Below are 22,198 nucleotides of genomic sequence, written 5' to 3'. Positions count from 1 at the left end.
TCATATCCAGAAGCGCTGGGGCCGCTCCATGGCTGCTAAATATTAGGGCTCTATTACTACTTCTGATATTTTCGGATCGTGCAAGCTACAGGGCAGCGAGGGACCAGAAGAGGGGGTGCTGGTATAAAAGTTATCCCCGTACAGGTGGTGGTAACGATGGAATCCGCCTGTGCATAGAATGGAGTCTATGACACGGGTAGAGACATGCGCCCGCACCAGTCCGCCGGCGGGTGCCAGCTGCGGAATGCACAAAGGGTTATCCTTCGCCATTCCGCAGTGTGCACGTACCCTAAATCTGTAAGAGTACCCAGAGGTACGCTCACAGAGTTTGTAGAATTTCACGCCATACCGTGATCTCTTATTGGGATGATACTGGCGGAAAAGACGTGTCTGGGGGGCAGCGTACGCTACGCTACCCCCAGACACGTCACTGGATGATGAGGATGAATGGAGGAAAGAAGGATCCCCCCCATTCATCCTCACTGGCTGTTTCGGTGTCGGGAGGCAATAATAGTGTATGCGTCCGACGCCGAAAACACCCTGGGGGTCATCTTTATACGGGGACTAGTATATGGGGTATGTAGTGGTGTAGTGTCAAACTTTATTCAATGTAGTGTGGTGTAATGTAGTGTTTTTTACGTGTTTTTATTACAGTAAGTATAAAAAAAACCTACACCAACAAAGGAGTTGCTGATAAATGCCGCACTTACGTGGGGCACTTATCAGCAGACCGTGGCAGTAGGATATAGAAAAAAAACACCCTACGCCAAAAAGGAGGAGTTGCTGATTAGCAGCGCACTTTCGTGCGATGCTGATCAACACTCAGCGGCGATAGGGTGAGGAAAATAGAAGAAAAAAAATTTGGAAAAAAAAAAAAACTTTTTCTACATTCTGAACATCCCTGTAGCTGCTGATAAGTGTATTACACATATCAGCTGCTAGGGGGCAGCAGAGCGCAAAATCCGGAAAAAGACGAGTCTGGAGCCGAAAATAGCAGAAAAAAGCCGATGGGGACCGCCGGAAAGAGCCGAAGACCGAATGAGAAGACGGAGGACGCCGCGAACCCCAAAGATGACAGCTGCCTCCGATTACCGGCTGCATATGATCGGTGGTGGTATAGCGGGGAGATCGCTCCTCCGGGACAATGATCGGTGGTGGTATAGCGGGGAGATCGCTCCTCCGGGACGTTGTCCCGGAGGAGCGATACTGAAGCCGGCCGGGGACCTCTCCAAGATGGCGCCATCCCCGACTCGGCACTCGTTTGTTTCCGGCTGCAGCAGCCGAAAGCAAACGAGTGCCGATCTCATGGATCTCTGCAGCATATCTATGCTGCAGAGATCTCTATGAGAGATCAAAGTGTATATACTAGAAGTCCCCCAGGGGGGCTTCTAGTATATGTGTAAAAAAAAAAAAATGTGTTGTTAATAGTAAAAAGCCCCCTCCCCTAATAAAAGTCTGAATCACCCCCCTTTTCCCAGGTTTTAAATAAAAGTAAACAAATAAATAAACATGTTTGCTATCGCTGCGTGCGTAATCGGCCGAACTATTAATCACATTCCTGATCTCGCACGGTAAACGGTGTGAGCGCAAAAAAATCCCAAAGTGCAAAATTGCGCATTTTCGGTCGCATCAAATCCAGAAAAATTGTAATAAAAAGCGATCAAAAAGTCGTATATGCGCAATCAAGGTACCGATAGAAAGAACACATCATGGCACAAAAAAATTACACCTGACACAGCCCCATAGACCAAAGGATAAAAGCGTTATAAGCCTGGGAATGGAGAGATTTTAAGTGACGTATATTTGTTAACAATGGTTTGAATTTTTTACAGGCCATCCGATACAATATAAGTTATACACGTTATATATCGTTTTAATCGTAACAACTTGAGGAACATATATAACAAGTCAGTTTTACCCCAAGGCGAATGGCGTAAAAACACATACCCCCCAAATAAAAGAAATGCGTTTTTTAATTTCAATTTCACCACACCTTGAATTTTTTTCTGGTTTTGCAGTGTACTTTATGCAAAAATTCAGCCTGTTATTGCAAAGTACAATAAGTGACGCAAAAAATAAGGGCTCACGTGGGTTTCTAGGTGGAAAATGCAAGTGCTATGGCCTTTTAAACACAAGGAGGAAAAAACGAAAATGCAAAAATTGAAATTGGCCGGGTCCTCTAAGGGTTAACCCTTTAAGGACATGGCCCATTTTCGTTTTTACGTTTTCGTTTTTTCCTCCTTGTGTTTAAAAGGTCATAGCACTTGCATTTTTCCACCTAGAAACCCACATGACCCCTTATTTTTTGCGTCACTAATTGTACTTTGCAATTACAGGCTGAATTTTTGCATAAAGTACACTGCGAAACCAGAAAAAAATTCGAAGTGTGGTGAAATTGAAAAAAAAAACGCATTTCTTTTATTTGGGGGAAATGTGTTTTTACGCCATTCACCATGGGGTAAAACTGACTTGTTATGCATGTTCCTCAAGTCGTTACGATTAAAACGATATATAACATGTATAACTTATATTGTATCTGATGGCCTGTAAAAAATTCAAACCGTTGTTAACTAATATACGTTCCTTAAAATCGCTCCATTCCCAGGCTTATAGCGCTTTTATCCTTTGGTCTATGGGGCTGTGCGAGGTGTCATTTTTTGCGCCATGATTTGATCTTTCTATCGGTACCTTGATTGCCCATATACGTCTTTTTGATCGCTTTTTATTAAATTTTTTCTGGATTTGATGCGACCAAAATGCGCAATTTTGCACTTTGGGATTTTTTTGCGCTGACGCCGTTTACTGTACGAGATCAGTAATGTGATTAATTAATAGTTCGGGCGATTACGCACGCGGCGATAGCAAACATGTTTATTTATTTATTTATTTGTTTACTTTTATTTAAAACCTGGGAAAAGGGGGGTGATTCAGACTTTTATTAGGGGAGGGGGCTTTTTACTATTAACAACACTTTTTTTTTTTTTTTTTTATACATATACTAGAAGCCCCCCTGGGGGACTTCTAGTATATACACTGTGATCTCTCATTGAGATCTCTGCAGCATAGATATGCTGCAGAGATCCATGAGATCGGCACTCGTTTGCTTTCGGCTGCTGCAGCCGAAAACGAACGAGTGCCGAGCCGAGGACGGCGCCATCTTGGACGCGTCCCCGGCCGGCATCAGTAACGGAGATCGCTCCTCCGGGACAAGGTCCCGGAGGAGCGATCTCCCCCACTAGACACCAGGGAAACGTTGCCTCCGGTAATCGGAGGCAGCTGTCAACTTTGACAGCTGCTTCCGATTAGCTAATTAGCGGGCACGGCGATCCGACCGTGCCCGCTAATAGCGGCGGTCCCGGGCTACACGCGGCACCCGGGATCGCGGCACTTCAAAGCGGGGCCGCCGCGCGGCCCCGCTTTGAAGTGCAAGTGAGGACATAGGACGTACCGGTACGTCCTATGTCCTTAAGAGGTTAAGAGGTTAAAGTGTCACTGTCATTAAAAAAATTTTTTTTGCAAAAATCAATAGTCCAGGCGATTTTAAGAAACTTTGTAATTGGGTTTATTAGCCAAAAAGTGAATTTTTATCATGAAAAAGCAGTTTGAAGCTCTCCCCCCTGTCTTCATGGTTTCCCTATGGAGAGAAGGAAACAAGGCACCAAAACAGGGCAACAAAGCGTTAATTTACAGCAACATCACAGGCTCTCTCCTCTGATGTCACCACTGACCTCTCTGACCTTTGAATAGCACTCTGAATAGCTCCCCCACTGTGTTATCCTTTGTTCTCTGCTGCCAGCATTTCTCCTCAGTCTCTCCTCCCCCCTCCATAGCTCAGACAGGATCCGACTGATAAAAAAAAACAGTCAAGATTTCCCGATTCTGAGCAGTGGATAACAGAAAGGAGAGGAGGGGGGACCAGGGAAAAGGCTTTTTAAATGCAGATAATGGCATTTTTGGCTAATAAACCCAATTACAAAGTTTCTTAACATCGCCTGGACTATTGATTTCTGCAAAAAAAATTTAATGACAGTGACTCTTTAAGGACGATATATGTTAACAATGGTTTGAATTTTTTACAAACCATCAGATAAAATAAAAAAGTTATACATGTTACATATCGTTGTAATCGTAACGACTTGAGGAACATATATAACAAGACAGTTTTCCCCCTGGGTGAACGGCGTAAAAAAAAAATATATATAAAAAAAAGAATGCGGGGTTTTTTTTCCATTTTCACCACATATTTAATTTTTTTCTGCTTTTGCAGTGTACTTTATGAAAAAAAAATAATAATAATGCCTTTATTTGTATAGCGCACACATATTACGCAGCACTTCATCTATCTCCATGTCTTTGGGTGTGGGAGGAAACCGGAGTTCCCGGAGGAAACCCACGCAAACACAGAGAGAACATACAAACTCTTTGCGGATGTTGTTCTTGGTGGGATTTGAACCCAGGACTCCAGCCCTGCAAGGCTACAGTGCTAACCACTAAGCCACCATGCTGCCTGTCATTGCAAAGTACAATTAGTGGCACAAAAAAATAAAGGCACATGTGGGTTTCTAGGTAAAAAAAAAATGCAACTGCTTTGGCCTTTTAAGCACAAGGAGGAAAAAACGAAAACGCAAAAAATTTAAATTGGCCTGCTCCTCTAAGAGTTTAATGTGACACCGTCTCTATGGTGCCACGCTGCTGAGAAAGACCTGGACAGATCGGAGCTAAAGATGAACGAACCACAACTCTCAGCATTTAATTACCGCTGGCTGAAGAACTTGGATACAGACCTAGGAAAAAATAAGGCTCTTGTCATACCATTTGATCAAATAGTGTCTACCATACAACCACGTTATGTTGGCCTCAGATACGGAATGGACCTACACTGTACTCTGGCCTCCACTTTTCTTCATCAGTTTTACCATTTCAAATATCTATATTGACCATGTGTTTTGGCATTTGCAGCATATTGTTGCACTTTTGTTTTTGTGTTTGTATTGCAGCCATGGCAGCGTGGCACCAGCGGTATAGAAATTTTGACCATTTTTGTTTGGCTTGAACAATTAAAGGGGTTATCCAGCGCTACAAAAACATGGCCACTATCCCCCTACTGTTGTCTCCAGATTGGGTGAGGTTTTGAAACTCAGTTCCATTAAAGGAAATGGAGCTTAATTGCAAACCACACCTGAACTGTAGACAACAGTAGGGGGAGAAGTGGCCATGTTTTTGTAGCGCTGGATAACCCCATTTAACCCCTAGCTGCACCAGGACGTTTCTGAACGTCCTGGTGCCACTAGGGAAGTTTAGAGTGGGGTCGCACGGCGACCCCGCTCTGAACTGCCATGATCCCGGGTGCTATATGCAGCCCGGGACCGCAGCTATTAGCGGGCACTGTCCGATGATAGCTGCATCTAAATACTTGCTGTCCCCCATACCTGGTGGTCTAGTTACATATCGTTGTAATCGTATGTAACCAGATGGGTTTATTAAAGAATATTAAAGTGTCTTATTGATGTGATAGGAAGCAATGTATGGTATATGTATAGATTAGCTGGCCTTGTATGGCTATGTGTGTGAAACTCATTATAGTTGTGTGTGTGGGAACCCATATGTATACTCATTCCCTTTTGTAATGGTCAATATGTTTGTGTTAATCAGCTGTAAACCTCCCCAGTAGTGTCAACATTGGTTGTTGTTGTTGTTCAGCTGTCAAAGTCTTGTAGCTGTAGTTGTAAAACCATGTGCCCATTGTGCTTGATAAACATGTACAAGGCCTGGGAAACTTCCATTCATGGTCATCAGTGGTCTACATAGACATTTCTGGAAGCACATCACCCCCCACCCAAACTTACTATTAAAGCTGGGGGTATGTAGCTTCTAGTCAGCCTCAGCTGGGACCATGGATGGAAGGTGCCCAGCACCCTGTCATCGAGCAAAATGGGTGTATATTAGTCCATAATATACAATGGGGCTCCCCATTTCATTGTGGAAGTAACAACCATGCATCTGTACCATCTGTTACTGCAGCTAAGTATTGTTTTCTGTAATAAATCTCTTATTTTTCTATAAATCTGTGTGGTTATAGCCTTCTCAGACTATTATCAAAAGCAACCGGTTACATCGTAACAACTTGAGGAGCATGTATAACAAGTCAGTTTTACCCTAAGGCAAACTGTGTAAAAACAAAACCCCCAAATTAAAAAAAAAAAAAGTGTTTTTTTTCTTTAATTTCACCACACATATAAATTTTATTCTGGTTTCAAGACATATTTTAGCCAAAAATTAGGTCTGCCATTGCAAAGTACAATTAGTGGCGCAAAAAATAGGGGCTCATCTGGGTCTCTAGGTGGAAAAATGCAGAACTGCCACATAGGATCCTTGCAAGGTGCACACTCCAGCCAGTAGCCTGCCACTATGATTGCATCTAATATCCCATACAAGGTAGGCTGTTACATCACACATAAAAAAAAAGGCTACAGAAGCTGAAGAGAGACAAAACAGGTTTTGTAAGACTAGTCTTTCTTTCTAAAGAAATGTGTTGAGATGTATCGGATGTAACAGCAGTGTGCGCAAGTATTGGGTACAATTCACATTGTGCAATGTTGTGAGTTTTAGATTTTTAAGAACTGGAGGTTGACAAGCTATGTTAAATGCTGCAGAATCAGTTGGCGCTATACATATAAAATATTATTTCCAACTGAAATTTTCACTTTTAAAGACAAATGTGAGGATAAAACATCACCAAGTATGTAGGAATTACTGTAAATAGAAATGATCCTGATAATAGTATTGTGTGTCTGCACACTGCACCAGATACTGGTGCTGTTCATTTCCAGAAGCCATAGGATTATACAGCCACATGGGAGTTCAGCTATCGGCTTATAAGGATTCATTATAAAAGCCTGAACTCTGAATTTCTTACCTTTTCTACCTTTATACCTTGTAAGATTATGTTTTAATTTTTCACGGACAATTCTATGATATAAGTTTGTACAAATTGTGTACAACAAGCTAACAACTTATAATGGTGCGTTTACACGTAACGATAATTGGCCCGATCGTACGATTAACGATGTCGGAGTAACGATTTTTTTTTCATAACGAGCAGCGTTTAGACGGTACGATATCATACGGAAAATTCGTTGTGCGATCGTTTTGCAAACGCTTAAGCCTATCTCACACATTGGTTAAATCGGCGAACGACTGTTCACACGGAACGATTTGCGAATTTTTTGCGAACGACGGACGATTTGATAACATGTTGAAAGATCAAAATGAGCTATCGTTCGTCGTTTGATCGTTCGCTGCGTTTACACGTACGATTATCGTTCGAATTCGATAGTTATCGCGCAAATTCGTACGATAATCATTACGTGTAAACGCACCATAACATTCACCTATGTAATCCGTGATCTGCTAGTACAGCTTGCCATACACAGACTGCATCAGCACAACATACCCCGAGGCCTAGCAGAGGCCTTGAGCTTCTGTGACAAACAATTAACGGGGGCACCAACCAGTACTGTGGACCTCCAATGACCCATGTCCGGATTTTTCAGTAACATTCGCAGCATCTAATCATCTAAACAGTTAAATGATCTCTGATGTCAGTCACTACAAATGGGCATCAGCTGCAGGTCAGGCTTCTGAACCTGCAATTAAACATCACCTGACCCATGCGGTAAATGTAGGTCATGAGTAAGGGCCCTTTTACACAGAAAGATTATCTGACAGTAGGGCTGGGCGATTAATCGAATTAATTTGATTAATTCGCCCAGAAGGTTAGAATCGATTTGATTTTTTGTGAAAATCGTAAATTCGATTTTCACAAAAAATCATTGCGGGCAGAGAAGCGCGGAGAGTCAGTCGGGCGGGCGGACGGGAGGTGCAGGTGCCGGGCGGGAGATGGAGGGCGGGCAGCACTGCGTGGAGGTGCCGGCCGGGCATGAGGTGCAGGTTACGGCCGGCGGGAAGTGAGGGGGCGGCGCTGCGTGGAGGTGCAGGTCGGTCGGCAGTCCCCCAGAGCCGCGACCGACCTTCCCCAGCTGTACACATAGCGTTCCGTTCCCCTACCGGCCACACGTGCAGGTCCCGGTCTCTGCAGGAGGCTGCAGGGACTGTAGTGGTGATAGCGTCGCTGCCATTACTGGAGCTGTACAGCAGGATCTTCACCCCTGATCCCGCTGTACGGCTCCAGTAATGGCAGCGACGCTATCACCACTACAGTCCCTGCAGCCTCCTGCAGAGACCGGGACCTGCATGTGTGGCCGGGGTGAGGGGAGGAGGGCTATGTGTACTCCTTTTTCCAATCATTCCCAGCTGCCCCAGCCCCCCTCCATCTCCCCCAGTCGCCCTCCATCACCCCCAGTCCCCCTCCATCACCCCCAGTCCCCCTTCAGTCACCCCCAGTCGCCCTCCATCACCCCCAGTCCCCCTTCAGTCACCCCCAGTCCCCCTCCATCACCCCCAGTCCCCCTCCATCACCCCCAGTCCCCCTCCGTCACCCCCAGTCCCCCTCCGTCACCCCCAGTCCCCCTCCGTCACCCCCAGTCCCCCTCCGTCACCCCCAGTCCCCCTCCGTCACCCCCAGTCCCCCTCCGTCACCCCCAGTCGCCCTCCGTCACCCCCAGTCGCCCTCCGTCACCCCCAGTCGCCTTCAGTCACCCCCAGTCCCCCTTCAGTCACCCCCAGTCCCCCTTCAGTCACCCCCAGTCCCCCTTCAGTCACCCCCAGTCCCCCTTCAGTCACCCCCAGTCGCCCTCCATCACCCCCAGTCGCCCTCCATCACCCCCAGTCCCCCTCCATCACCCCCAGTCGCCCTCCATCACCCCCAGTCGCCCTCCATCACCCCCAGTCCCCCTTCAGTCACCCCCAGTCGCCCTCCATCACCCCCAGTCCCCCTCCATCACCCCCAGTCCCCCTCCATCACCCCCAGTCGCCCTCCATCACCCCCACTCCTCCTTCAGTCACCCCCAGTCGCCCTCCATCACCCCCACTCCTCCTTCAGTCGCCCTCCATCACCCCCAGTCCCCCTCCATCACCCCCAGTCCCCCTTCAGTCACCCCCAGTCCCCCTCCATCACCCCCAGTCGCCCTCCATCACCCCCAGTCCCCCTTCAGTCACCCCCAGTTGCCCTCCATCACCCCCACTCCTCCTTCAGTCACCCCCAGTCGCCCTCCATCACCCCCACTCCTCCTTCAGTCGCCCTCCGTCACCCCCAGTCGCCCTCCGTCACCCCCAGTCGCCCTCAGTCACCCCCAGTCGCCCTCAGTCACCCCCAGTCGCCCTCAGTCACCCCCAGTCGCCCTCAGTCACCCCCAGCTGCCCATCTATACCTGTACTACTACAGCCCTCATCTGTACCTGTACTACCACACCCCTCATCTATACCTGTACTACTACTACACCCCTCATCTATACCTGTACTACTACACCCATCATCTTTACCTGTACTACTACTACTACACCCCTCATCTATACCTGTACTACTACAGGCCTCATCTGTACCTGTACTACTACACCCCTCATCTTTACCTGTACTACTACACCCCTCATCTTTACCTGTACTACTACTACACCCCTTATCCACTATACCTCCACTACTAAACACACAAAGAAGATCTCCTATACTATATGGGGGCCCAGAATGGCACACAGGGGGCTTGTCTACTACAGGGGAGCACTGTTACAGTGAGAAGCAATACAGTTGTCTCAAATGTCATTAAAATAGTATCTGATGCTGCAAGGACAAAACTATTCTGTCTATTTAGCAAAAAGGAAAAAAAAAAAAAAAAAAAAAAAAAAAAAAAAAAAAAAAAAAAAAAATCGAGATTCGTCCAAAATTTAAAAAAAAAAAATCGAGATTTTATTTTTTGGCCATATCGCCCAGCTCTATCTGACAGATTATCTGCCAAAGATTTGAAGCCAAACCCAGGAATGGATTTGAAAGAGGAGAAATCTCAGGCTTTCCTTTATTACCTGCTCTCTGTTTATAGTCCATTCCTGGCTTTGGCTTCAAATCTTTGGCAGATAATGTCAGATAATCTTTCCGTGTAAAAGGGCCTTTAGGAAGAGGGTTAAAAGATATTAGCTAATGGAATGCTTGAGGCAGGGTTATGCTCACTACCTCTTGTACTTTTTACATAGTATGGTCATATCTTTTCTTTTTAGAACACACTTGTAGCTAGACCCTGTAACTTTTGTATTTATTACCAACTCTCATGTATGGTAAGTCTTGCTGGCTCTAATAAAACTAGCAGGCTGAAGGTGACGGGCCATTAACCCTTTAAGGACAGAGACAATTTTCGCTTTTGTGCTTTCGTTTTTACATCCTCATGTTCATAACACCACCTAAAGTCCCACATGAGCCCTCACTTTTTGCAACGCCAATTGTACTTTGCAAAGACAGATATTTTTTCCATAAAATACGCTGCAAGACCAGAAAAAAAAATTGCACAGTGAAATTGAAAAAAAAAAAAAAAAAAACTGCACTTTTTGTCTTTTCAGGGGTTTTGTGCTTACAGTGTTCCCCTATGGTAAAACTGACATGTTATTCATCTTCCTCAAGTAAGTACGATTACAATGACATGTAACTTGTATAACTTTTCCTTTATTAGGTTGCTTTTAAATAATTAAATGTTCTTAAAATTGCTCTATTCCCAGGCTTATAGCGCTTTATCCTTTGGTCTATGGGGCTGTGTGAGGTGCAATTTTTTCACATGATCTGTACTTTCTATTGGTACCTTGATGGCATATATACGACTTTTTGCTCACTTTTTATTACAATTTTTCTGGATTTGATGTGACCAAAAATCAGCAATTTTGCACTTTTGAAACTCCCCTTAGAGCATGATGATGTACGGGTACATCAGTCCTTTGCATTTTCATTTATTATTTACATACCAGTTTGCAATTTACATTCATAATTTTTTTTATCATTCTGTAAAACAAAAGCTATACTTACCAGAAATCCAGGTCCAGTCTCCTGAAGACATTTTTAATCTTGTGCTGGTGGAAAAAAAAGACTAAACACAAGTCCCGGCCAATGTCACAGAACAATTTGTCCATCAATCACATCACTGCCTTTTCTCTGAGCGTGCAGATCACCTTGGAAACATGGGACTTCCTGTGTTTATACTCTGAAAAAAAAGTCTAAAAACACAGGAAGTGCAGTGTTTTACATGATAACTAAAAAAGAAATAATAAATGTAAATTGCAAACTTGCTTTATATCACATCTACTGGGGATTTAGATTTTGAAAGGTATGACAATAGTGACACTTTAAAGGTGTTAAAGTGTCACTGTCGTTATAATTTTCAAAATCTAAAACAGGGAATGTAAAATAAAGCAAGTTTGCAATAGATTTTTTTTTGTCATGCTGCTATACTTACTTGAAATACAGGTCCAGTTTCCTGAAGGCAGATTTTTAGTCTTGTGCTGGTTGAAAAAAAAAAAAAAGATACCAAACACGAAACACGCTAACAGACAAGGCAGCCATTCATTGACGGAAACATTGGGACTCATTTATTAACAATCCGTCAACTTTAAGCCGTTATGCTGTCAACAATTTGCTTCCAGGAACATCTCAGTATATCAGCCCCTTTGTGTTTGCACTTCCTGTGTTTAGTTGTTTTTTTTTTTTTCAACGGCACAAGACTAAAAATCTGCCTTCAGGAGACTGGACCTTGACTTTAAGATAGTATAGCTTTGTTTTTTAGCATGATAACTAAAAAAATTTATGTAAATTGCAAACTTCCTTTATTTCACATCTATTGTTGATTTACATTTTGAAAGTAATAACGACAGTGACACTTTAATATATGAGCAGGGTGCTGTTTCGAGAGGATCAATTACTACTCCTGACATTTTAGTGAATATATGTGTGCCTCATGAAGTAGTTCTGGAGCATCTTTTCCTAGAACTCTACAATGTGCTGTTCCTCTGATTATTAGCTGTTGGCAGTGAGTTCCCACACAGTAGCACACCATCCAATTAGTGCTGACAATGCAAGATTGTATAGAGGCACACCTTATTGGCAAACTGAATGACACAGCCTTATTATCAATTTATAAATACTCAGGAGGAACATTACAGTTATAAAAAGTACTCCAGAATTATAACTACACAGGGAATACAAATGTTAGCTAAAGCATACATGTCAGGAGTCAGGACAGCAGATAGTGTTTATTTATTACATTAAATTACCTGTTTTGCCATTCTCCCTTTGTCTTCAGTCTTAATGTCATGTGACTCATTAAAAACTCTGAGACACTCTTCCATCCGGTCTAAATCGGAGTCTGAATCCATATCTTTCTCAAGTAATGAAATGTCCATCTCAGGAGAATCCATCAAGGTGATAGAAGTTCTTATACTGGCCACTTTGCTTTTATGGGAAGACTTGCCAGCTTTGTTAGAAGACGAGTTACTTTGTCGACTAGTGTTCCTGCTTTCTTCTTCATCGCTTGTCTCATCACCAAATAAATCCACATGACTTAAAGTTCTCTGGCTGGTTTTAACATGTAATGTCTTTTGTACTGCTGTCTTAGATTTGTCTAAAGACGCTGATTTCACATGTTTGGCTTTTTGTTTCCCATTTTTAATATCTTTAGATCTTTGATCATTCTTGCTAGACTTTACTTTACAGCTTTTTTCCATATCTATTTTGTTTTGTCTGTGTAATCTAGTTTTTGAGGACTTTAAATTAATCTTCTTATTTTCAGTTTGTTCCAATGACCTCTCATTTTTTTTCTCCTTATACTCGTCTAGCTGATTGTCTATAGTGCCAATGTCTACTTCTTGTTCAGATATTTTCTTAATGTGGCTTTTTGAAGATTCTTTTCTTTGCTCTTTATTGATGCATGTCATCTGACCAGTGGGCACGGTCTCCTTTATACACTTCATCTTCTCATTTTTAGGGTTCAGAGGTTTGGTTATTTTTTTTATGTGCTCTTTGCTACAGCTCTTCAAGGAGTTACCAATATCATACCGCACTGCAGTTTCGTGCATCGTGCTGGAACCTTTTTTTGGTTCATACACTGGAGATTTTGATGTATTTAATGAGCTACTATTTGTAGTAGATGGAAGAGGTTTGCCTGTTTTAGTAGAACACTGTGATTGAGAATCACATTCAGAGCCAGAAGGTTTAGCCTCCACCATTATCTTAGAGGTTTGACTGCACAACTTCTTGAATACAGGAACATACGTTTCATCCTGACTAATTCTTCTACTTCTTTTTGCAACCTTTTCAGGTTTATCTTTGCTTAAAAGTCTTGCAGAGTAATTTAACATGGGATCATATTCCAAATCAGTGTAAGGTTTGGAATTATCAATTACATATTTATTGGTCTTACTCCTCGAAACCTGAGTTACTGTTGTTGGAATATACTCCAAGATTCGGCTGTTAGTTCTATCATGTTCTACAGTATCTAAAGTATATTTACATGAATTTACTGGCTGAGCTAGGGGAGTTGGGTTGTAACATGAAGCACTGCTTCCAGAACAACCAGGATCATATTCGAGAGAAGAAAGGGGGTTAGACCTCAAACATTTTTTTAAAGGGGCATTTTGTGTCTCAAGTAGTTCCTCATACTTTCGCTGCTCTCTTTCCACCTGACTCTTGACTTTTTCAATTGCTTTGTTGACTCTTTCAAGCTCCAGTATATGTTGGCTGGACTTTGGTAAGACACCCAAGATGTCCTCATCCATGCAAGGTGGAACTGGAATTTCGGGGCTGTAGGGATCATATTCTGAAAAGGTAATACGTAAAAGGTAAGTGGTCAGAACGAAGGAAAAAATTAACATAATCACAGGATTGGATGGATTTACCTAGGCAAAAGCCCAGCCAGGTCCAGCCCAGGGACTTTTACCTAGCTGCCACCAGTAAAATGAGATGTGGAGATGCAAGTGGGTACAGAGGATGGGAATAAGAGAACATGAGCTAGACTTGCCTGGGCTTTTAAAAGGAAAGGATTTTGCAGGACTGGAAAAACAGTTGTTTTTCTAAAGAAACACCCACCACCCAGTAACAAATCCTCATAGAAAACCTCGCCTGCTCTTCAGACTGGAAAGATTACACCACTTCCTTCAAGACATACAGCAGCTGAAGTACTGGAAGACGGGAGATTTTTTTAACAGAATTACAAATCTGTCAATTTCTGACACCAGTGGATTTTAAGGAAGGAAAAAAAATAAATCACTGGAGTTCCCCTTTAATCCTCTGCTAGAATCTGCCTTCAAAGAAAATATGGTCTACTTTACCTTTTAGAGAATTTGCTATTTCACCCCAGTGCTAATTGACAACAGCACTACATACCACTAGTGCATTGTTTCCTTTATGCTGCTGCTTCTAAGGCCACATTCACACGTTCCATGTACTGTCCAGGCAGCATCCGTGATAAGATGCTGGGAGTGGGGTAATTGTATTCATATGCACCTGGCCTGGCCTGAAGCCCCGTCAGTGCAGGAACGTGTATATATACATTCCTACAGCACGGGGTATGTGCAGCAGGAACGTATACATATATACAGATTACTGTCGGGAAGGTGTTAACAAACCTAGTGCAGCATAAGGCAGGTAGAGCTTGACTGTGGTTTAAGGTATATTCACACGAGCGGGCTCGCAGCGAGATTCTCGCTGCGAGCCCGGCAGGTCCCATACACTACATACTTGCTGCGGTCTAAACGACCGCAGCAAGTATGTAATTATACCGCCCTTAACCCCTTCTGCAACCCCGCTGTAAGCATACATTACCTGTCCTTGCTGCACGGGTCCGGCGTCCTGCTCTCCTGTCCGGCCAATCAGTGTGTTGCCCAGCCGCAGCCACTGATTGGCCGGATGGGAGAGCAGGACGCCGGACCCGTGCAGCAAGGACAGGTAAAGTATGCTTACAGCGGGGGAGCCGGCCGGGAGCAGAAGGGGTTAAGGGCGGCAGAATTACATACTTACATCGTTTAGACCCCAGCAAGTATGTAGTGTATGGGAACTGCCAGGACCTGCCGGGCGCGCAGCGAGAATCTCGCTGCGAGCCCGTCCGTGTGAATATACCCTTAAGGAGATTCGATAACCTGGAAGACTGATAGCTAACATTTTTGAGCCAATTTTTTACATCTCCCTTGTGCCAGAACATTCAGCGAAGGAGATCAAGAAATAGTGAGAGGGGGTAGTGATGACCCAGCTGGTGTGCTTTATGTGGAAACCACTGACAGAATAGATGGCGGCCGCCAGCCACGCAGCAAATCACTGACTGCGACCTGTCTCGCCAGTGATTGGCTGAGTGTCCGGCGGCCTGTCAGTTCAGAGGCTGTAACAGAAGGCAGAGCTGCAAAAACCAGGGAAGGCCTGAGGACACCAGGCGGGTTAACACTTTATTATCTTACACTACAGTCATCAGCAGTCAGGTGTGCATCGCTATTACACGTAGCAATGCGTGCCCAATGCCTGATGATTATAGGTCTGAACCTAATGCTGCACATACACAAGAGAGATTTATCTGACAGATTTCTGAAGCCAAAAGCCAGGAATGGATTTGAAAAGGGGATAGATCTCAGTCTTTCCTTTATGACCTGTTCTCTGTTTATAGTCTGTTCCTGGCTTTGGCTTAAAAAATCTGCCAAATAAATCTGTCTGAATAATCCTCTATTCTTTCCTCAGTATTAGGTTGCAAAGCATTATTCAGAAACGCGTCTATTACAGTTGCAACTAGTGGTCAATACATTACTGTGCTACTATACTACGTTTAACTCTCAGCATATATCCTAGCCTCAATCCCTGGCTTTTGGAGCATTTACCAACACTCCCAACATCTCATCTATGGGAGGCACGCCTAACAGAGGTGGAAATACCTGGCTGCAGTGAGCCTCCACTGCTCAAGCTTCGCTGTGCAAACTGCAGGAGGAAGCATCCATCAGTGTTCACACACGAGCGGGCAAGCCCCAGCCTATCTCACGTATCCTCTGCATCTACGGCCGTAGATTTTAAGAACACAGGGCTGGTGAGAGGTGGACTTCCGCCAACATACTTTTTCTCCACTTAATGTATTACAAGCAGCACAAATAACGGAGAATTATTTAATTAATTTGTAATGAATTTTCAATAAACGATCAACTATCCAACATCCCATCTAATACGCAGTAGATGCTAAATACCCTGCTGCCAGCACAGTATTTAAACAATTGGCGGCTTTCAAGCAGGGCTGTGGAGTCAGTAAGCCGCAGCTCCGACTCCAGAATTTTATCAGGAACGACTCAGACTCCTGCTCCTTCATAAATGGCCAGTCAGATACCAGGGGAGTTATTTATCACACTGGCTCAGCAGCTTCTCCCTAATGTATTACATGATCCCAGGGAGACTTCTGAAACATACAAAGGAAGCTTCTCCTGTGCGTGCAGTGGATGCAGCCAGTCTCCAGCCTCCATGTCCTGAACAACTCAGAACTAGACTAGATAGAGCATGTAGTCTTTTCCTGCTGACAGTCTTCTATGTTTCTAACTATTCACCATACTTAAAAAACACCGCTAACAATGCCAGATCCCTGTGCAATAGAGGTCAGCCATAGAGATATACAGGGGGTCACACAGTGATATAGAGAGGGGTCACACATAGGGATATAGAGGTCACACAGTGATATAGAAGGTCACTGTGGGGGCACGCAATAGCACGCACACACACACACAACCTGCTGCAGCCGTAGCATACACACACACCCACAAAGCCTGCTGCAGCCATAGCATACACACACACCCGCACAGCCTACTGTAGCCATAGCGCACACACACACAGCTTGCTGCAGCCATAGCACACATACACACAGCTTGCTGCAGCCATAGTGTGCACACACACACACACACACAGCTTGCTGCAGCCATAGCACATATACACACAGTCTGCTGCAGCCATAGAACACTGAAGAAAAACACACAATCTTCTCCCAGAGAGAAAACACCACACTGAGGACAGAAGTTACACCTACACTCCTTATGTCCTCTCCTCCTCCTCTATATTACACAGGATATCTCCATATTACACTGCTGCTCATATACAGTCATCCAGCATCCAGGAAGAAAACAGCACAGATCTCCCCCCACACAATGGACTCTTCCAGCTCAAAAACAAACTGCCAAATAGTGACCGACAACTTTTCCATGACCACCCTTATGTAATAGGACCAGTGTTCTATTAGAATATTGCTCATAATATATATTCATGAGCAAAACTTGTAAAATTCATATCAAAATTCAATTCTACATTTTTTAAAGATTTTTTTAAAGCTGGAGTCGGAACATTTTTTCCGACTCAGACTCCAGCCAAAACTAGCTCCAACTCCGACTCCACAGCCCTGCTTGCAAGGGCCCTGCAAAGCCGCCAACGGACAATAATCATATCTATATATATTTATATATACAGTATTCACCACAAGACTTTCCATGTTAATATATTTTTCATAATTTTCATGTTTTTAACAATTTATAACACTAAGTTCATTGCTAAATACTCCTTGTATTTATAACTTTGTTTTATTCATTTTTTCTACACTAGTAAAAGATATAAATGTTGAATTAATCATACTTAATGTAGTTCTTTTACACAAAGGGTCATTTATGGCACTTTGTGTTGAGAAAGAATGTGCTGCGTCTACTCTTTAATGGCATCCAATTTTATTCCAAAACAAATTAGCAAGGACTGAAAATACAGCAGTAACTGGGGCAGAGGAATATATAGCTATACAGAAAACAGGAGGAGGAATTTGGTCGCAACAATAAAGAATGAATTATCACAATCTATAGAGTCTTTAGACGATCATAACAAGATGATAAGCTATTCAGCATAAGCTATTGACGTAAGTTCCAGCCCAACTGCTTGTCTGATAACCACAGCTGACAGCGGCTGATTCAGCTTATCAGACTTGCAGTCAGTCCAGGATTTCCAACAACAGCTTACCTTCAAGTGAAACCAGCCTAGCATTTAGAATTGGTGAACATGGCATATTTTAAATTAAGCAGACAAATATGCGGCAGAAATAGATCACAGTATAAACTGCAATGCATATGCGCATTAAAACAATACCGCACACTGCATGTGTTTTTGATGCATATTTAATAGCTAATTCTAAACATTATGACAGCCATAAGGCTAGGGTTCCGAACACAGGGGAAACCATTCCATTTCTCCCCTATAGCCATGCAATGTTGCAGACAATCTGGGCAACATTTGAGCAGCTATTGAGGGAGAAATGGGGGTGTGGTTTTCACTAAGTTTATAACATATTCAGAATGCATATGCAGAGACACAGCCTGACGTGTTTTGCCTATAACTACTTAGCTCCTGACACTGTGCTTAGCTGTCCACGTTCCACCAGTGCACTACCAAATGCTTCTCTGGTTCCCGGCTCAGTTATGGCCTGGTCAGCCAATTACTGGCTGTGGCTGGATACAGGGCTCCAGACTAAAAAATTTACCTAGGAGCCATTGGCTCCTAACCTGAAAAATTTAGGCGCCAAATAGAATATTTGGTCGCCAACATTTTAAAACATGTAAAATTAATGTTATGTTACATGGGACTTACTGTGTGCAGAGGCCACGGCAGCAGCCTCCTCCTTTAGATCCTTTCTTTTCTTAGTTTGAAAACGTTCAACATGGAAACTTGCAACTTGACAACCATATACCCCCCCCTGCTGCCGGTGTGTTCCCTCAGCCAGCTGCCATCTTACCGGCAATGATCTACTATATAATATATACATATATATATATATATATATATATATATATATATATATATATATATATATATATATATATATATATATAGCCCCCGGCAGCCAATGACATATAGCCCCTGTGGCAATGTATATGGGAAGTGGTACTGTGCAGTGTATATACATACAGACACTGAGGGAAGTGGTACTGTGCAGTGTATATACATACAGACACTGAGGGAAGTGGTACTGTGCAGTGTATATACATACAGACACTGAGGGAAGTGGTACTGTGCAGTGTATATACATACAGACACTGAGGGAAGTGGTACTGTGCAGTCTATATATACAGACACTGAGGGAAGAGGTACTGTGACTATACATACAGACACTGAGGGAAGTGGTACTGTGCAGTCTATACATACAGACACTGAGGGAAGTGGTACTGTGCAGTGTATATACATACAGACACTGAGGGAAGTGGTACTGTGCAGTCTATATATACAGACACTGAGGGAAGTGGTACTGTGACTATACATACAGACACTGAGGGAAGTGGTACTGTGCAGTCTATACATACAGACACTGAGGGAAGTGGTACTGTGCAGTCTATACATACACACTGAGGGAAGTGGTACTGTGCAGTCTATACATACACACTGAGGGAAGTGGTACTGTGCAGTCTATATATAGCTGGAGGGCCATAGATTTGGAAACGCCTATACAGAAGCATGCTATATTTTATGTCATTCTTAGGCTGCATCGACAAAGAACTACAAGTCCCAGCTCACCTACAAAAAGGATTTCTCCACCTGTAAAAATAAAGTTCCACCCCAGCGTTGCCCACAGCCGCACTTGTATCTTTAACCCCGCCAGCTCCCAGTCCCTGGCTGCAGCACAGCACCTACCAGACAAGTAGTTGGTCCATTTCAGCAGCGAACCCTCCATGTCCTGCAGCCTCATAGCCCCGCCCCCTACAAGAGGCGATCTCGTCCATGAGCGAGTAGCCTCAATCCCCCGCCCAGGCCTCGGTCCCCCCACACACATTACTGGCCGGCCGCCACCCCTGCCGTCCCTCCGGTTGTACTCACCCACTATCTAAGCTTGGTGCCGCTGGGGTGAACTTGAAGAACCGCGGCGCCGGGTGAGGAGAGGCGGGAGAGAAGCGCTGGAGGAGTGTGGCGCCTCTGCTGGATGACGTCACTGGAGAAGCGTGTCCCCGCACACGTCACCCAGCACGTCCGTCATTCATTGGACGGACGGACGCAGAGGCGCCACGTGATTCGGCGCAGCGTGCGGAAGTCCTTAAAGAGACAGCGCGCCGCCGGGGCCAGTCGCAAATTTTGGTCGCCATCTGGAGCCCTGTGGATAGTGTAGTGATTGCTTGAACAGGCTGTCAGTGTGGGGGGACCTTAAAGTGACTGTACCACCAGGCCCAGGCTGAAGCACTGGTGGCGGGCCGACCCACCCCAGGTGGAAAGAACCCCAGCCCCTCCATGACGTGACTCCATTAGAATCAATGGAACCCTATCATAGATGGGAGGGGGTTTCCTCCCACTAAGGGTGGGTCGGCCCGCCTCCAGTGCTTCAGCCTGGGCCTGGTGGTACAGTCACTTTAAAGGGGTTATCCTAAAAAAAATGCCCACTTTTCCCCCTACTGTTGTCTCTAGTTCAGGTGCAGTTTGTAATTAAGCTCCATTTACTTCAATGGAACAGAGTTTCAAAACCCCATCCAAACTGGAGACAACAGTAGGGGGAAAGTGGCCATGTTTTTGCAGCGCTGTATAACCCCTTTAAAGGGGTAGTGCGGCGTTTTAAAGTTATTCACTAAATAACACACATTACAAAGTTATATAACTTTGTAATGTGTGTTATGTAAGTGAATGGCCCCCTTTCCCTGTGTCCCCACCTCCGGAAGTGTGGTGCAGTATACTCACCAGATTACTGTAGACCCCGGCCGCCATCTTCGGGAGGATTAAAAGTTGTTTTTAAAACCATAACTGCATCACCTGCCGAACGGACCCCAGGACAAATCTTGGATTAAAAGCAGCTATCCAAAGGTACAAGGGGTTTGGGGGGTCAGATTGTGGGTACAGAGTCGCTTTAAAGAGGATGCACCACCTGGTACATCCTCTTTAACCTAAACCCACTGATCGAACGGCGCCGGCACGGGGAAGCCGTCCCTCATGCCGGCCCCCCTCTGCCACGTCATCAGCTGCTCAGCCGCGATTGGCTGAGCACAGTTATGCTATCATCGTCGACCCAAGATGATGGTCGACAGCAGTTGAGTTAAGTATATTGCGCCACACTTCCGGGGTAGGGGGAACACGGGGAAGGGGGCCATTCACTTACATAACACACATTACAAAGTTGTATAACTTTGTAATGTGTGTTATTTAGTGAATAATTTTTAAAACGCCGCACTACCCCTTTAAGAAGCATGCAGAAGCTTGGTGTTAGGAGCAAAGTGATAAACTTTTAAAAGCCTATAGCACTATAATCTGACAGCGAAATTCAAATCTGCTACAGGAATGGACTGCCACAGACTTTAACTGTTAATCCACCCTTAACCACTTCTGCACCATTCATTCTTTTTTAATGTCTGGGCAGTTCAACAGTTCACTTTGCAAGGGTGTCCCTAAATCCTGGAAATCGTGCAGTGCAGGAAAGCCAGCTATCACTGAAAGCTGGGCTCTTCAAAACCAAGTCAGTGATGATGATAAAAGCTTTTTAAACTATATACAGAGCCCAATGGGTGCTGCATACACTGCCATACGGCTTCCTCTGCCTCCTTTTGTGAAATGCCAGGTACTGGGTATCCTAAGGAGCTCTGCATTTTTTCACCTACAGACCCACATGAGCCTTTATTTTTTGCAACACCATTTGTATTTTGCAATGACAGACTTACATTTTCAATAAAATATGCTAATAAATAATAAAAATATTAGTAAAATTGAAAAATTCTAAAATAGTTTTTTTCATTACGCTGTTCATCCTGTGGTACAGCAGCATTTAAATGGTTAATTAGCTGGAACAGCTAACAGGGCCCACACCAGCTAATAGCCACTGCTGTTAGCAGCTGGGAGCGATTCAGTACAGAGCGGGGGCATGAAGTGATCCCTCTGACCCCCCCTAGTTGTTCCATGACGTACAGTTACGTTATGGCTCATGGGGATTAATGGGGATGGCCACTTTATAGTAAAATTGTTCAGTGTACAGTATTAGTAAGCGTACTCACTGTATATACTGACAGCACTTCTCAGTGTACCTCACAGAGCTAAAATCAGATTCACCTCCAGCAGCCTGTACTGTCTTGCTCTGCGGTGAGTCTGTCCACAAGATGGCCGAAATGAAGGAGCATGTGACCTGCCCTACCCCCCACTGTCCACCACTGAGCCGGTATATGCCTATAGGGGACACTGGGGGCGCTGCACAAATATCCCCTTTGTGCACAGGCGCTGAGGGTGAAGGTAGTTTGTGTAGTTCTATTCCTACGCTAATTAGGTGGTTTATAGC

The 22,198-nt window shown here is 44.3% G+C and overlaps 1 protein-coding gene across 3 annotated transcripts in view; it reads right to left on the bottom strand.

The window, feature by feature from the left end:
• The window catches only part of REXO1 (RNA exonuclease 1 homolog), a 92,729-nt gene that overhangs the window by 53,914 nt on the left and 16,617 nt on the right, over positions 1 to 22,198 (bottom strand). For 2 of the 3 annotated variants that reach the window (XM_069962527.1, XM_069962525.1), the window contains exon 2: positions 12,198 to 13,738. In XM_069962527.1, coding sequence (XP_069818628.1) covers positions 12,198 to 13,697 — 1,500 coding nt within the window. In that variant the 5' untranslated portion in view covers positions 13,698 to 13,738. Of the gene's footprint in view, positions 1 to 12,197; positions 13,739 to 15,833; positions 15,951 to 22,198 lie in introns of all 3 variants that reach the window. The other variant, XM_069962526.1, reaches the window with a different exon arrangement.

Source organism: Dendropsophus ebraccatus, chromosome 3, assembly GCF_027789765.1.
Source record: "Dendropsophus ebraccatus isolate aDenEbr1 chromosome 3, aDenEbr1.pat, whole genome shotgun sequence".
In the NCBI taxonomy this organism is placed as follows: Eukaryota; Metazoa; Chordata; class Amphibia; order Anura; family Hylidae; genus Dendropsophus; species Dendropsophus ebraccatus.
Note: the sequence above shows the minus strand (reverse complement) of the source record. Positions and strands in the feature narration are given on the sequence as shown.